At 37.2% G+C, this 18,086-nt stretch overlaps 1 protein-coding gene across 6 annotated transcripts in view; it reads right to left on the reverse strand.

The window, feature by feature from the left end:
* LOC124146084 (uncharacterized protein ZK1073.1-like) overlaps positions 1-18,086 on the reverse strand; it is an 80,905-nt gene that overhangs the window by 24,825 nt on the left and 37,994 nt on the right. For all 6 annotated transcript variants that reach the window (XM_046516154.2, XM_048393389.1, XM_048393387.1 and 3 more), the window contains exons 3-4: positions 7,801-7,858; positions 7,281-7,398 (exon numbers count right to left, since the gene is read on the reverse strand). In XM_046516154.2, the coding sequence (XP_046372110.1) occupies positions 7,281-7,398; positions 7,801-7,858 (176 nt within the window). The remainder of the gene's footprint in view (positions 1-7,280; positions 7,399-7,800; positions 7,859-18,086) is intronic.

Below are 18,086 nucleotides of genomic sequence, written 5' to 3' on the forward strand. Positions count from 1 at the left end.
ACAATCCTGATGGCCTGTTCTCACATACAGCATCAAGTTAAGTTGGTGCACCACCTCCATAAGAAACTGATTCAGAATTGAACTGTGTTCATATTGAAAGTACAGGTTCAAGAGGCAAGCATAAGAATTCTCAGAAGCAGTGTTAGTAATTCTGGTGGCTACTTTCCTGTTGGCATTAGCATTCCTTAGAATCTAGCACAACAACAGTGTTTTGTGACCATGAAAGTGCAGTACCGGTAAATACTTATCAGTGCAAATGTGCAGACATTTTCACAATATGTGTGTCCTTTAACAAGCAATCTGACTGTATTACAATCAGCAAAACCTTCAGTATTGTCATAATATTCCTTGATGGAATCAAGACATATATCTTCTCTCCATGAGTGACATACGTTTAGAACACCAAAATCTGGCATGTGGTGTTATTTTGCAAAATCTAAATCCTTTCTAAGCATACTTCCCATTAGGTCTCACTTTTGCATTTCTCCATTGACCTTGTACAATACTTGGACCACTGAAGACGTTAGAAATGATCAAACTCAATCACCGACTACTGTCAGCCTTAGGGAAAATGAAACCTTAAATCTGTCCTCTTGGTCATGTGAACTCAACTACTGACAAATATTTTTTTTCATTTTTGTGTGTCAAAAACTCAACAATTTAAATCATAGCTGGCAATCCACAAAGCAGCAAGACTACACATAAACCACATCTACTCCCAGGGATGATTCTAGAGAGCACAGCCAAACTCATGAAATTAATGAAAACGCTCTTATTGCATCAAACATTTCAAGCACGAGAGAATAGATTTATTCCCTTGGTATTGCACTGCACAACTTTATTGGTTTGAACCTCTTTGTTGCTGGTATCAACTCTGAATGTGCCGTGATTATCTCCTCAAATTGAATAAAACTCAGATAAATTGCATTCAAACATTAACTTCACTTAATGATCACATTTGAATATGTAACATGCTGATTCATTGTCATACACTTTAGTATTTCATGCAATAGATTCCTGGAATTTTACTTTGGTAATTTACTGATTAAAAGAAATGGTTCGGCCATTGGGCAATTCTCTGAACAGATCAATGTTAAATGGTTATTTACAGTTTAATATTCAACAACCATATTGAACTTGTGTAGGAAATGAATAAATCTAATATTAAGCCAGTTGATATAAGAACAAACATAATGACATTACAGAATTCCCTTAAGGAACCAGCATCTGAAGTTGCCGAGCCTAAGATCTCAGCAGGGCTAGTGCCAATATCATTTGTCTCGGCATCAGCTGGGAGGAAGGCACACTGGGCAATGGCTTGACACAAGCCAACCGGAATTCTATACTTCTAACTCAATTTGGTCTCCACTGGGTATTCTAAGGATTAATGTCTCCTCTGTCGTTGTTCTTGATACTCTTCTTTTTCTATAAGGCACTCATCTGACTTCTGCTTTTTTATATGTCACGTGAAGATACAGACACATAAAATAGCTTCCAATTTCAGTTTCCATTGAAGGATAACTTGATTGAAATTTAATTCATTATCTAGGGTTGTATCTTGATTAATGAGGAGACCTTAGTCAACAAAATGGGGAAACATGTTGCTGAGCTTCAGATACAAGCAGTGTATGTGAATAAAATATGTAAAATAATTCACCACTACCCAATTAGTTTTGAGTTGCTTCCCGTAAAATACATGTAAAAAGTTTTTAAAAACAGTATAACAACACTCAGTGTTATTGCTAATGTATCCTCTTTCAACTTGAGTATCTGTATTAATTTACCATGTTTACAGATCTTTATTACTGATTTAATGCAGGCACCACACATGCATAAACTCTATTGCATTGAATAATGCATAAAAATGTCTCTAAGTCTAACTTATTGTTAATTAGACCTGGTTACTGCTGTTGTGAGATTATGAAACATGTTACACACATGGGGACACATGAACAGATAAAAATAAGAAGTCACCTGAATCCACATTTGAAGCAGATTTTTTTAAGAAACATATTTCCTGATTTGTGTAAAACTACCCAATAGACTGGACCCATGTACTAAAAATATATTGTTTACCCAGAGAAAGCTATAAATACAGAATGTGAATGATAATTTGTGTGTGAATAGTCAACAGAAGAAGAAATTGTCAGGAGCCCTTGTGCTGTAATGCAACTGTTCCACAGCCCACTACTTTAGCTTTGATCCAAACCCAGTCTCAATAGAAGTTGTCACATCTACAGGTCATTGACACAGATTACAACACCGCCCTAACATCAACCATAGTCTTTGGCTACAGCTGCATTTATTTGACCAGATCTCATCAGGAAGCAATAACAACAGTCACTCAGCCATGAGGGAACATTCAAGCAACGACTTTGGACAAATAATTACGTAGATCTCTTGTCCTTAGCCAACCATTAGTGTTCCGATCATACCAGCCATGGTGCCTGCTCAGCAAACACTGGCCCACAGACACAACTAACAAACTATGGCTCAAAGACGGGGGCGTACAATATCGGTAAAGCTGTCGCAAATCCAACTAAGTCCATTTTCTCAAACCCATGTCAACCAAGCCAAAACAAAAGCAACTGTAAATCTGCTCTCTTCAGAATAGTTCTACAACTAGACAATGGGTTGATCTACGGTTCCAAGCCTGTTTATGGAACTGGGGACATGACGCACTGATGGTATTGAATATCCTGTGTTAAGCTTTTATTGTTATATCAATAAATGGTGTATAATATATGATGAGAGTGGGATGTCGCTGATGGATTCCTTCCTAAACCTTCTTTACCACCCTCTGAAAGAAATGTCCTATATTTGACAAGTAATTGCTAGTCAGTCTTGACCAACTTGTCTGCTATGTTGGAGATTGAAAATTGCCAGCAACAACTGTCTGGCCATCTCTAAGACCATTTCTATCTAAGACAGCATGATTACTATCACTGATGCATTGATGAACTGTAAACCCCAATGGCAAACACCAGAGTGCATTTGATCCATTGGATCTCATTTGTAACTGTGGAAGATAGTTGGTAAACCATTGTGCTTCCTCTTTCAGTGCCCAAGAAACAGGCAATGACATGATGAACTATGGCAGGAGGTACATAGATAATCAATAACTGGAGCATCCTCCTAGTTCATAGCCTAGCAGACATGATCGTGAAGATTACACATTCACTGACACTGGCTCCACTGATGCATCAGCCAAAGGCAAAAGTCATAGTGCATGTTTGACATCTAAATATAGTGGAACTGCCAAAGGACACAAAGCTAGATCATTAAATCAAAGTGCATGTTTGATATCTATAGTGAAACATCAAAGTACCAGATCAGGCCTGACCTGACAGCAAAGCAAGATTAAAAGTCACTCAGTACTACATTTCCGATCCTTTGCAAAGGACGTAGAGTCATCCATCCCACGGACGACATCCGTACCTCTTTGGTCATCTGGTCAAGGTGTCCGATTTTGGATCTGAAGGTCCATGGTTCAAATCCCAACACAGGACTCCAAATTTGTATGGCCACTACATTGGTGCCCAACACTGGGCTGAGCCCCTTCATATCAACTTTGAGCAAAATAAGTCTCAGAACTTTACTATGCCTAATATTAACAGGAGAGTATGTAGCAGGGCATGGAGTCATCTTACAGATAACATCTGTAGCTTGTCGGATTGCTGACGGGGTTAACCTCTTTGGTGATGTGGACAAGGTGTCTGACTTGGATTAGAAGGTCCATGGTTTGAGTCCTATCATGTGACTTGGAAATTTAATGGCCTCTACCTTGGTTTAAGGGTCTTTATAATATTTTGAATTAGAGCTGCCAAGTTCTTCATTAAAAATGTCCATGCTTCATCTTCTTCAGAGGTCGAGTAAGATCAGCTAATAGAGTCCATTTAAAATCTACTAGGTCACCTAAAATGATTTTAAATGACCAGTGCTGGCTAGTAGATTCAAATGTTCAGTGCAAAATTAACATGCAAATATGATAATTGAAAGTCCATTGCTAAATCTGTAATTTTAATTATATGATGTCAAACAAATGTAACATTAATTAACTGAATCTCAACTAAAAGGCTTCAGCTATGGTACATACAAAGTCTTCTGGAACCATTAATATGATGCACATAATGAAGAAAGCCAGTCAAGCAACATGTCAAATGTAGAATCTCTTTCTTCTGACACAAATCCAATCAATCTCTCCTTGGATATAAATCCACCCACATCTCAGCAAATGTCCAACAGTAGGGTTTCCTGAGATGGTGTGTGAGACCAGAGCAGGAACTGTGTCCAACTGAACTGCATAATGGCAGTCGAGCCATTTGTCATGTACAATAACCATCAGGTAACTCTCCATCTGCCTCCACATTACTTGGCCTCCATGAGATAACCTTGTAGATTAGCCCATCAATACAAGGACCTTGATCCTTGGCATGTCTTGTTGAGAATGAAAAAGCAAACATACTTTTCCATGCGTTTGAATGTCAGGCACATAATTTCATTCCTATAAGAGCTGAAGAAAGAGTCATGGCTCTGTAGCTGTCCTATATCAGTTTATGTTCTAAGATGAATAAAGTTATTTCACAGGAAAAAGGCGAATCAATTTTTATGTGTGAAGTCTAATTAGTTAGCTAAAACATTTTCAGACGTACAATATGACACAAAAGAAATTGGCACTAGTCCAATAATCCTTGCCAAACTGTCTATTAGTTAAGGTATCCTAAGGACCAGTACAAATTTGCCCTTTCTAAGGGTTTTGCTATATGTTATCATCATAACGACTAGTGGGTTAAAACTGTTCATTTTTATCGCTGAATGACATATTACAGATCTACACAAGTCCAGCTTAATGTGTTGAATGTCTGTATTTCAAAAACATCAACCAATCTTATCACATATCACCATTTAATTCAAACCTAAATTTGAGCATTAAAGCATATTCATTTAGTCCAATACTGAACTTATCTATTTCATTGCAAAACTCTAGCCAAAAAACACAGATAACACGCTGATGTTCCTGAACATTCTTCATCAAGATCTACTCATGCCTGTTTGCATTGTCCCTTGTGGAAAACAACAAAGATACAAGAATATATCTCATTCTGATATAATGACCATATTAGATTACACTGTCTTTAACAAAGCATTACACCATCCTACAAAGGATTATGACATCAACTGAAGCATGTTTGACAATGAGAAGCAAAATACAGTGCTGCTAATGTGGCCAGAAAGAATCAAGTCATGGTTATGTATTCATACAATTTTATGCCATATATACAATGTGTAGGTCTATATGTAAAAAGAACATATACTGAAATATTGCCACTTAGCAACAATAAAAGATTTCAAGTACTGCACAAGATATCTGCATACATGATGAGGTGATGCTGAGGACATTTCTGAGTTTAACCATTTGAAGAATTTCATGTGTCTCCAAAGGTGGGAACATTCCTATTCCAATTTTATGACAAAGATTGTATTTGTATTGGCGACATTTACAATGGATGACAGACAAACAGGCCTAAACATTTTATCCAGATGTGAACTAAAAAACACTGACATTGTCCTGGAGATAAATCGGATCTAAAGATTTCAAACATATAATAAAACAATCAGGTCTATGTTTATAATTAATGTGTTTGCACTAAACACCCAATAGACTCAATTAATGGCACTATTTCAAAACACATTTCCTGTTTGGGCAGAGCTGGTCACAGCAACTGCAAAGCCAGCTCTATGGCAACTGTTGTTGCTAGGTAACATCCTCATTATGAGGAACTAGATGTCACAATAAGCACTGATCATGCTGATCATGTTGATAATTGACAAAAATGTCACAAACTGGAAGTTTCAACATGAAGGAGTCTTTTTAACTCTTGCTCCAACAGCATCAGAAATCAATAACGAAAAAAAATGATGTATTACAAAAGAATAAAACGCAAGATATCTAAACAATGAGCTGTGGTGCAGTGCAAATAGAAGCAGAACACAGCAGCTGCCAGTGTGTTTGGACTAGTCTAAAGTCTTAATGAGCTGGTTCATTGTCAGTCATTCAGTAACTAACACACATCAACGATCAACAAACGCGTTACTGACAAAAACCTCAGTAACGCAGTGGCAACACACCGATGAAGAGTAGCATTGGAGATTGTCACTAAGTGTTTAAGATCGGACACCGATAACATGAGTACATTTCAAGTGATTGCCTGCTTCATTGACTTTTTCTCCTGTTACACCACCATCAGCAGCTTGAACAGCTGACATATCACAGAATCTCATCAGGATCAACACACGTTTTATCTTGACATCTGTCACTGCTGTGACTCTAAATCCAAGGGTGTGTAAGGAGAGTGATTGGGAATCATGTGTCATCTGTCTAGGCAGCAGCAGTGTCCCCGATAACTGCTAGTCTTAAAACCCAGTCTAGTAAAATTGATGTTGGGATAGTGTACATTAACCTAAAAATAGCACATTTATTTAGAAGCAACTCTGTGAAAAGCTGTAAAAGTGTAAGTTCAAACAAATGATTGAGAAGCGTTTTGGCACAATCTCATATGGTCAACTGAATTTCAAATTTGGTTGCCCACATTTATCTAACAAGATTGGTGCTTGAACCTTCTCATTACATAATAGAACTCTTAGATTGTTTTTCTATCACAATTAGGTATATTCCTGAATTTGATTCAAGTGAAATTGTCAATTTAGCAAAATTAGTAAAACCCCATGAAATACCGTTACAAAAAACAACAGTGTTGGAAATGAATCTCCAGGTCACAAATCAAATATTTAAAAATTAGTTGTCATTGGTGTCTGTATGGTCATCAACTCCTACTGTGTGGTCATCAGTGGTCATTAAAAAAACACATCCTTCGGTTCCCAGTAGTAGAGATAGTTTTGGTTCAAACTAGGTGAAACTTCCTACAAACACAGAGATTGAGATCACAGGGGTTCAGATAAGATAAATGTTGAAACATAAATATCCAAAGGCAAGTAGGTGGAACTTTCGAAAAAGGTTGGGGTTGCAGGAAGGGGATAACTAGTGCCTTTCTAAATGTGATCATGCCATTGAACTGGACACATCCAACATTGTAGTGGAGAGAGTGGAGTGAGAACTAACATCTATAATCATCAATACTACCTTCAGTCTATGTGAGCCGTAGCATGAGTCCCCTACAAGATCAATAACAAGGACACTATCTAGTTTGGATTCTACACCATGAAGAGTAGGACAAGGAGCATCAATGGTGGGGGAGAGTGTGGGAGACAATTTAACTTACTCTGCTGGCAAATCAGGTGCCTCATCTTCTTGCCCAGGAACATCCACGTGAATAAAAGCTGCTCGCTTTGTGATCTCTTCCATTGAAGGGTGGGTCAGGAAATTGGTCCACATTGAATCTAAAGCAGCAATGTCGGTACAGACTCTAACACTGTTTGATTTCAATCAACATCCATGTTTTTTATCACTCCTCACATTCGACAAACTTTCAAGTATTTACCATTTGAGATAACTTGCCATAATTACCTCTTACACTGAGGAAATGGTTTCATTAACTATTCTTTTGAAAGTATCCAATACTGGCAAAACATGTTTATCAACACAGTCTAACGTTGGAACTCTGTGTCTGTGGGTAGAGGAATTCTAATTCAAACATATTGATCATGTCTAACATGTCTAAGTGAGATTTAATCATTTAATGTGGAGTAATCTGAACTTAAGTAAATTTGCAGTTTGTGACTGAGTGAAGTATTTGGCGTTCCTTGGCAAGGATGTCCTTATGATGGTGTTGGGGTACTCACGGTTGCATCCTAGATCATGAACAGTCAGCACGGCTGTCTGGTTGTGTTTCAAGTCTCCCTGCAAAACAAAAATCAATCAAAAATGCTTTCAACTGAAATATTCCAAGATAATAAACACATTGGACACAAAATCCATATCATGGAGTCATTGAGAGTGTGATCTTATGGCTCTTTATTGTTAAAAGCACCGGTCAGGAAATTCAACTATTCCCGAAGACAAGTCTGTTTCAACATGTTCAAAAACTTCTAAAACACACTCAGTACAACATGGTACAACTGAAGGATGGTAATTATAACTGATCTTCAAAACCCTACTAAAGGGTTCAACAAAAACTTTATTTTAATTTTCTGTGTGTAAAATATATCTCATAGTCACTTCAATGAAAACAAATATTCAACAGACATGGATTTAGAATTTCAGTTTGGTTCTCGAAACTATTACCCACTGACTGTTACAGTGAAACTGTTTAACCCTAAATGTCTTACGCTGTTACCAGATCATTACTCTACATGATGAAGTACATAACCTGTGTACAATTCACCTTTTGATATGATAATCAAACGGTTATGCAGCTAAGACATGTAGCATATTGACCAAATAATGGGATATCATTGTGACAGTGGCAAACATTAAATCAGCATTCATCAGATGCATATTGTTATGAAAATGAGAGAGACTATTCTAGCGATGTCATGATGACATAGATGACAGGCTGATGGTGTCAACAAGTTAGCAGTAAATCAGTCAATTTCTTCACACATGCATGACGTTTAGGCCCACTTTTATTTTTTTACTTGCTTTACAGATTTTTCACAATTCAGAATTTTACCTTTGTGGGTGTAATATGTTATCAGCTTCTTGGCGGGATAAATGAAATAGCAAATTATGAAATATAATTTTTTCCATTTCAACAATTTTTACATTTGGCATATCTATAAAGCAAGTACAAAAACAGTGTGGCCTTATGATCACGTGTGAGTGATCCAATGTTGTGTGACACCATAGTCAACAATAAATAATACCAGCTGTATGATGACACTTTAAATAATCAAACTTTTGATAAGAAAATTAACTATTGATGGTATATGCAACTATCTAACCTGTTGACAAAAAAAAGCCAGGTCACACATGTAATGATTTGATGCTAATATCAATGGGCATATAAAAAAAGCTGAGTGATCAGACAGTCGTGACATTAGGATTGTGCTTGACCTGCAAGCTTACCAGTCCAGTTAAGTAACACCATAATGAGACAGACGATTACGGTTTCTGGTTAGTCCAAAGAACAGGGAACACTATTGTCAAAATTTAACAATGCAGGGATATGTGTTATCATAGTATTTGAATACACAATGTTACAAGATAAGACTCTATACTTATGACCCACAACAGAGTATGATAGTTAACACTGGTTATCAAATCAACATGTTTTAATTCAAACATGAATTGAGGATTTTTTCTTGCAGGCTGTGTATGACTTGATCAAAACTGACTTATTATTTAAGGATTGAATGTGGATTTTTTTTGGTTCATTGAGGTATGAATTGAAAAAACGATGTACTGTATGAATCCTCATTTGCACCAGTCAGTCCTTATAATTAATTTTGATAATGAAAATGTGTGTTTTCTAAAAATCTACATTCAATGGGAATTGAATTCAATAACACATAACCAATTCAGCTAATCAGAATTCATGAATAACATTGAACACAACGAAAACTTAATCATTTATGCATATCATACTGTTTACACCAGCTGAAATATCATTTGTAAAGCAAAACTGTCATTGCAAATTGATCTGCTGGCCATGCATTCAACGGATCAATTATACATTGTCTAAACATAATCTGTTTTTGCAAGTTTGTTTATGAATTGAGTTCAGTTGTTTTTTGCATTTATGGAGGAATAAATGTAAAGACATATACTCTATTATCAGCCAATCAGTAAATGTCAGAACGGTAGTCCATTAGTGGCCCAGGTCTAATTTGGGGGTGGGGGTGGGGGTGGTGATGTTATGGAAACACTAGTGCAAAAATATGTACTTGGTTTGTCAAACAAATGCAACAGAATCAAAAGTTTGATCAAGATCCTGTGATTCGTGGTGGGAAATTCACAAACAATCAGATATTGTTCAGGAAGCGTCCCGTTACAGGCATTTCCAGCTGTATTCGTCCCAATTCTCCCATTCTCAATCCGAATCTGATCCGATTTGTCTCTTCTGCATGGTAGAAAACGACCAAATCTGTCCCGATTCTCCCGAATCAATCGACAAGAAACGGCAATGAACAATTCATGCCCATTCATCACGACAGCATCCCAATCCTTAGGACACTGTCCAGACAACACAGGACATTGTTACGATTTTGATCCGATACAGCAGAATCTGTCACGACATAGTCACGATTGTAATCCGACTAGACAAAATCGGCTGAGTGTCCTGAATGTTACGGGACGCACCATACTGTCGGGAGTGCTTGGCCGACTTCTCTGGACCTTTCCCGATTAGTAGCACTCTCTCTGTTACGAACATATATGACTGCATTCAGATAATGATAGGGCATTCCAGATCATTGAGGATATTAATCCGACTTTTTCACTTTTTGTGTCATAGCGCTGTCTGATCTCAAACAGGAGCCATAATGAGCACTGTGTGAACCTGGCCTTACCCATAGCAACACAAACTCAATCATACCTAAGACATATAAAGAAAGACATGTAAATGCAAGCATTAGAAGGTTCTCATGAAAAATATTTTGAGATTCTGTAAAATATGAAAGGTTGCATGGTTATCACCGGAAGAATGATATGGAAACCTAGATCTTAAGTTTACTGCAGCTAGTACTGTGCAAGGTCAAACTGCCACGGAGACCCATGCCATGAATTGCATCATATTATGTACATGTCCGTGAGAAGTTCCTGGTGTGTGTACATCAACTCAGGCAACAGGTGAAAATATCAGACGTGTTAGCAGCAACACTACCACATGCTGTTCAAAACATATGTTGCAAATAAATCAAGATATTTGACATGTTTGACACACAGACCATTGGGAGAGAGAAGAGACACAGTAATATAACACACATTATGCTTCACATCTGTGCAGTATGAAATCATATGTGTAAGAAATAACATGTTCCTGATGTTAACTGAAGACTGATGAACACATTATAGATGTCACAGATCTGGCAGAGGTTCTAAGATAGCCTATGTAATTGGTTGAATATTTAGAAAATAGCTAACATAAACTCCATAATACTCTTATTATTGTAATCACCAACATCTGGTGTAATGTCACCCTAACCTACCAAATGTGCCGAGCCACCTTTCTGCATAACATATCATTGTCATCATAGGAGACTGTTTAACATACTTGCTCGTCATTCATGCAACACTGTCTCAGTACTCAAAATTAAGAAAAGTGTCCTTGTCATGACCGTAAAATTTAAATTTACAGATCAAAGGCATCCTAAAATTCAAATATAGCAGCAAATCTCAAAGATCCCAGTACCAGCCTAATTTCCATCAGTGTTGTATAGTATTTTATATAGGAATTCTTCATGATCTTATTTCATAAAGAATATGGGTCATATTTGTTGTTTTTCCAAATCAACTTTCCTAAAATTAACTGAAAGATCTCCCAACTATGGTTAAATTTGACCTATTTCTTCCTTCCTTCCTTCCCCTTGCTATTGACCTTGAACCACTTCCTCTTCCTACAGCAGAATGTAAGCTAGAGAATTCCTTACATATTTACTACACTGTTTATACAGCATCTACCAGCCTACTGTGGCAGAATTGATTTGGAATGAAACAAGACCCCTACCCAGCCTATTTATCAGTGTTTGTATGTAGTCAGGTATAGCAAAGCTACAGCTGCTCCATATTGATATGTTTTGTACTTTTGACCCATCTGCTGTTCTTACTACACTTCACACGATCTGTTGCATATTGCTTCATGTAAAGGTCAAGGAAATATGTTAATACTCTAATTAATAAGACATTGTGATCTTTCATTTTCATTTCAAAACAATAATTAGCCATATGTTGTAGGATCAATGAACTTTCCAAATACATTTTTCTGGAGCAGATGAAGAGGCTGAAGGAAATATTTTCCAAAGACATGCTGCAATAACATAAATAAACCAGGGCTCAAATTCCTTGGCGGTACATTGAAATAACATATGGCGTACTTAAATTCCCATGAAAGGCCACAATAGACTTGTAGAGTGGTGATTTAGTATCTTGCAGACTTCTTAGTTAGGAAAGCAGATATTTTTACTGGTCTGATGTGCGTCATGGTTTTACATGTAGAATCTCTGTCAACACAGGGAGAGTGAGCATTTGTCATGTAAGTCACAAATGTAAAAAAACCAGAGAGTATATTGTAAAAAAATTATGGATGTCAACTTCTTAAATGATGAACACAATGTTTCGGAGTATATACTTACTCCTTCAACAAAATAATAAGATAACAAAGATGGAAACTTAACAAAGGAAGCCAACAGATAATTGGCATTGATAGGTGATTAGAAATGGACAAATGGAAGCCAACTTTGTTATCTTATTACTTTTGTTGTTCTTACAGGCACATATATATGTTCGCTCCCTCATAGCATTATTCACCTGATGAAGGAGCAAGTATATACTCCTAAACGTTTTGTTCCTCATACTAAAGGAGTTGACATCCATAAATTCTTTTCCTTATGTGTATTATACTTCTAAATGCAATTCAAAGACTTTTAAAACAGAGAATATAGTCAGTATGAACTACTGCTGATACTGCCATGGAATAAGAATAGAACCAAGTCTCTGTAGTTCACATGAGGAATGAAAAAAAGACATTTAAACAATCCAACATCCATATTATCCCTTTCATGACACCATTGCCTGGATCATTTAGTTTTATTAGATTCATTAAGTATGTTATGGTCAAATGTAATAATGGTAACATTAGAATAAGATCATACAAAATGCATACTGCAAACAGAGACCATAAAATACACGGCCTCTGCTGTGATTGCACACTGACACATCAATAAATGGAGGGATGAGCCAAAATGACATTCGAAATCAGATGTGATAAAAATCAAATAAGAATTCTGTGCCCTGACTGTTTGTGTCACTTTAAGTAGCATGCATATTTTTATTTCCATAGACTTGGTGGAAATTGCAAATATGTACAAGTTTATGATGGACAGGCTAAAAACAAAGAGACGACTGATGACGGACAACGCACCGTAACATAATCTGCTTGAACCTTTGGAACATTCTGGTGAGATAAAAACATTTTAGTACTAACCACTATTCAAAGATTTATCTGATGACACCATACTTAATACACAGAACTGGGAAGAACAGCACCAACACATTGTACCTTTGGAACGTTCAGGTGAGATAAACACATAACAGTTACTGAGTAACCACTATTCAAAGATTTATCTGATGACACCGAACACAATACACAGAACTGTGAAGTACAGCACCAACACATTGTGAAACACAATCCTATCCCTACAAACTATCAAATCATTTCCATGATTGCCCTGAGAGAAACAATTACTCATGTACATAAACAAGCTCAGAATATCACCAACTCAACCATCAAATAAAAGCCTGTGAGACAATTCAGGACTTGAACCAACTTGAAATGCATAAGCCCCAAGTAAATGTTGATGTTGGATATTGTACATCTGTTGGTAGCAACCATGTTGATGACACACAACAGCATGATGGCATAACATTACAGACCGCTGGAGCCATGTACTTCAAATGTGACATGTATTAATGCTACAAGAACTTAATTTGTTTGTGCTGTCTTCAGTGTCCATGATATAGTGTGCATAGAATCACAACACTCTCACATCATGCACTGTCATGTCATACACTTTCATGTCATACAATTGTGTTCATATTATATATCAGCGGTAGACTCTAACAGTTTTTGTCCACTAGTCCTCATAATGATAACATATAGCAAAACCCTTAAAGATGGCAAAGTTCTACTAGTCCTTATGATACCTTAACTCAGTTTGTCAAGGACTACAGGACAAGTGTCAATTTCTATCACTGTATATGCAATGTCTGCTTCTTTCATATTACTATAGTTCATCTGTCATGCCATGACAAATTGACTGTAGTAATTTGAAAGAATCGGGTGATCTTTAAGTGTTTTTGAAAAGTATATCCACACACCCACACACCCACACACCCACACACCCACAACAAGTTCTTTACTTAAATTAATTAGTCTGGAAGGCATCAAATGCCCAAATCTATTATTCATTTATCAACAATTGGAATTACAAGTTTCACATTTCGGAAAATAGCATCAAGTTGCTCACAGGCAAATTTAAAGTCAGCTGGATTTTACATGTAGTGATATCTTTGGCCTTCAAGTAAGGAATGTCAGCTGTGTAATGTGATCTGGTTGATGCAAGAGGACAGAATATGCGTGTAAATTATTCATATTATATGTTACAAACATTCTCGTAAAGTATCACTGCACACCATAAGCAGTTTCTGAGATGTAAGATATACCAATTTTCATAACAATGGCCCCAGTGAGTGCAGATGGTGGTGTAACTTATTATCATCAAGATCAGCACAAGTGAGAACTTGAAACCATATGGATGATATCCATATTTTCCATGATCAAATCGGAGCTACATTGCTGTTGTTCATATTGTCATGGTGACTGATTTACGACACCCATTGTCTGAAGAACATTTGATTGCAAAGGTTCATTACCCTGGAGCCATGACATCTATATGCCTTGAAACATTTAATTGCTGTTATTTATAAGATGCTAATTCTAATTGTTAATCCCCAGTTTTGTGTACATCGACCGTCTGTCATCCTGAACAGGATGTGCAAGTATGTCACTGATGATTTACTGTTTACATTTATATTTATTACTTACTAAATGTCAGGTGACCTTGGCTATATAAGCCTTGGTCCAGAGAGAAAAGAGAAGGAGAAAAGAGAGAAGGGGTTTGACTCTCTTACCAAGCAGACCTCTCTCCCTCAGCCCAGAGTGTGTACCGACTCTCTGTGGCACCCTCAGTTATTATCTAAGTATATTGTAAATTGTTAATTGTTCTTGTAAATAAAATTGTGATTAGTCTCCTGTGACTCTGGCTCTTTGCTGACTAATTCCCCAAGAAAACCAGCACGTCATTTGGAAGGTATTGTTCACCCAGAACAGTTCCATGATAATTGAGAAGGGGTTTGACTCTCTTACCAAGCAGACCTCTCTCCCTCAGCCCAGAGTGTGTACCGACTCTCTGTGGCACCCTCAGTTATTATCTAAGTATATTGTAAATTGTTAATTGTTCTTGTAAATAAAATTGTGATTAGTCTCCTGTGACTCTGGCTCTTTGCTGACTAATTGACCTCTCTCCCTCAGCCCAGAGTGTGTACCGACTCTCTGTGGCACCCTCAGTTATTATCTAAGTATATTGTAAATTGTTAATTGTTCTTGTAAATAAAATTGTGATTAGTCTCCTGTGACTCTGGCTCTTTGCTGACTAATTCCCCAAGAAAACCAGCACGTCATTTGGAAGGTATTGTTCACCCAGAACAGTTCCATGATAATTTGGTGGAGAATCCGGGTATGACAGACTTCTTAGTCTGTCCTTTCCTGTACCTCTTTGCAGCATGGCATATGGTTCACAAAACTGTAGGAAGTGACAGTCTCTTATTAAAAGGATATACAACCTTCCTGGAGGCCAGTCACCAAGAACGAAGAAATGGCCTTTAACAAGATTGAAGAAAGAACAAGAACCTCTCCGATCAAGAACAAGCTCTCCGATCCCAAACCTTCCCTGCTCGAATATCTTAGCAACACTGCTAAGACTTCCCCTTCAAGATGTCGTTCCTGCACATGACCTAAGAAAAGAAGTATACACGCCTATCCCACAGAGACCCGACCACAGCCATCTTCATGCAGACCCTGCACAATACAGGAACCGCCTCACGGGTACCTACAAGATGGACACTGTGTACAAGATATCTCATTGGGACTTACTAATTTGTGTTTACTTACATGGACTCAATCAAGGATATATATTGTGTGACTGTTGAATAGTGCAACCAGGTATGTTTAATCAAAGCCAGTATATTAATGCCAAAATGTGTCTTTCCAAAATTCAGTTTTGTATGTGTGCAATATACTCCAAATTACATCTTTAGTCAGCTAGATCTTTGAAGTTATTGTGTAGGGGATCTTTGAAATGTCTCCAGGCCACGCCAGACATATAGTTGCAGCTAGGGCCCAGACAAACCTAAGCTGTAGGGTTATCGAGTCACACCTCTAAGCTCGACTCGTAATTTTAAAAATCTAAACGACAAAATTTGTCATTTGTTACAAGTAATTAATGTGCACAGTTTGGTACAAAATTGAATGTATTGTCTAGGACTTTGAATTCAGATTAGGGATATTCTTGGGTGAGCCACCCCTACACATATGTTTATTGTATGTCAGTATTAAGTAATTAACAGCACAGCAGTATTCAGCATTTCAGAGTTTTGATGTCGGAATTAAGGATATTTTTTCTTGGGCATCGCACCCACAATATCTGGGCAAGCTCCGTCAAAGACACGGGAAGAGCACCCATTGTACTTAAAAGGGCAATAGTACCCACAAGTACCGTTTGAGTCACGCGGTAAAGCTAGACTCCTGGTTTCAAATTTCTTTATGCGAAATATTTGCTGAGATGTTTAATTTGTACTTTTTATGACATTACTCATTATCATTATTCGGTACTGAGTCGCACCGCCAAGCCAGACTCCTGAATTCAAAGAACCTTCAGTGATATATTTATTGAATCTGTGAAAAGCAGTAATTACCTTGTAGTGAAATTGCACATTACAAAGATCACTCGGTTAGTTTTCAAACTGGCACTAAATCGAATTGGCTAGATGATTACTTTCATACTGTCATTGCATAGATATATTTGTTGCATAAGGATTTCATGTAACTGATTTTGTTCCCATTTGCATGGTTGTTTTCGTTGGTGAAAAAGTTCACACATATCAATTTGGACTCATATAAGCTTGGGGTCCAAGCTTCACGTAACGGAGGGAAGTTGTCATGGTGACTGATTTACGACACCCATTGTCTGAAGAACATTTGATTGCAAAGGTTCATTACCCTGGAGCCATGACATCTATATGCCTTGAAACATTTAATTGCTGTTATTTATAAGATGCTAATTCTAATTGTTAATCCCCAGTTTTGTGTACATCGACCGTCTGTCATCCTGAACAGGATGTGCAAGTATGTCACTGATGATTTACTGTTTACATTTATATTTATTACTTACTAAATGTCAGGTGACCTTGGCTATATAAGCCTTGGTCCAGAGAGAAAAGAGAAGGAGAAAAGAGAGAAGGGGTTTGACTCTCTTACCAAGCAGACCTCTCTCCCTCAGCCCAGAGTGTGTACCGACTCTCTGTGGCACCCTCAGTTATTATCTAAGTATATTGTAAATTGTTAATTGTTCTTGTAAATAAAATTGTGATTAGTCTCCTGTGACTCTGGCTCTTTGCTGACTAATTCCCCAAGAAAACCAGCACGTCATTTGGAAGGTATTGTTCACCCAGAACAGTTCCATGATAATATCCTCCCAAAATACTAACCTTCTGGACCTTTCGCTTTCTATTACAGAGATAGCTTTAACAATTTCCACAATATTAAACAATAACAATAGTTTTTTCAAAGTCATATTATGGTCCTCCAAATCTTGACAAAAATGTTCCAATTACAAACATAGCAGTCTAGGGCTGGGACGATACACCAACTGTGAGATTCCATAGGTATCACGATAACTTACTCACAATCAGATATGCATCACGATACTTGCATGTGCTCTTATCTGTGGTGCGTAAGCCATTTTTTTCATAGACAGGATGGCCAAATACCTGGGACACTGACGATTTACAGTTGGCAGTGTGAAGAATGTCACAACAAATGAAAATATGTATGTTTTCACTATTAACTTGCACTACTCATTAGAGTTTATTATTGAACAGTTATTGAAGCAAACAATCGATATTTTTTACTTAGTGTGTATGAGATCGATACTTGTATCGAGAAGTAAAAAATTTGATCCATCGATGCATCAGTGTATCCTCCCACCACTACATAGCACTATTTACAACATCTTTACAGGTAATAGCTGTTGAATGCTTAGTTAATTTTTTTTTAAATATATGGTTACCATAGAAAACTATGGGGAACATTTGGTTGCGTGTAACCTGCAGAATAACCCCCATGGAGGTATTA

Source organism: Haliotis rufescens, unplaced genomic scaffold (genome assembly GCF_023055435.1).
Source record: "Haliotis rufescens isolate VD_foot unplaced genomic scaffold, xgHalRufe1.0.p SCAF_12, whole genome shotgun sequence".
Taxonomy (NCBI): Eukaryota; Metazoa; Mollusca; class Gastropoda; order Lepetellida; family Haliotidae; genus Haliotis; species Haliotis rufescens.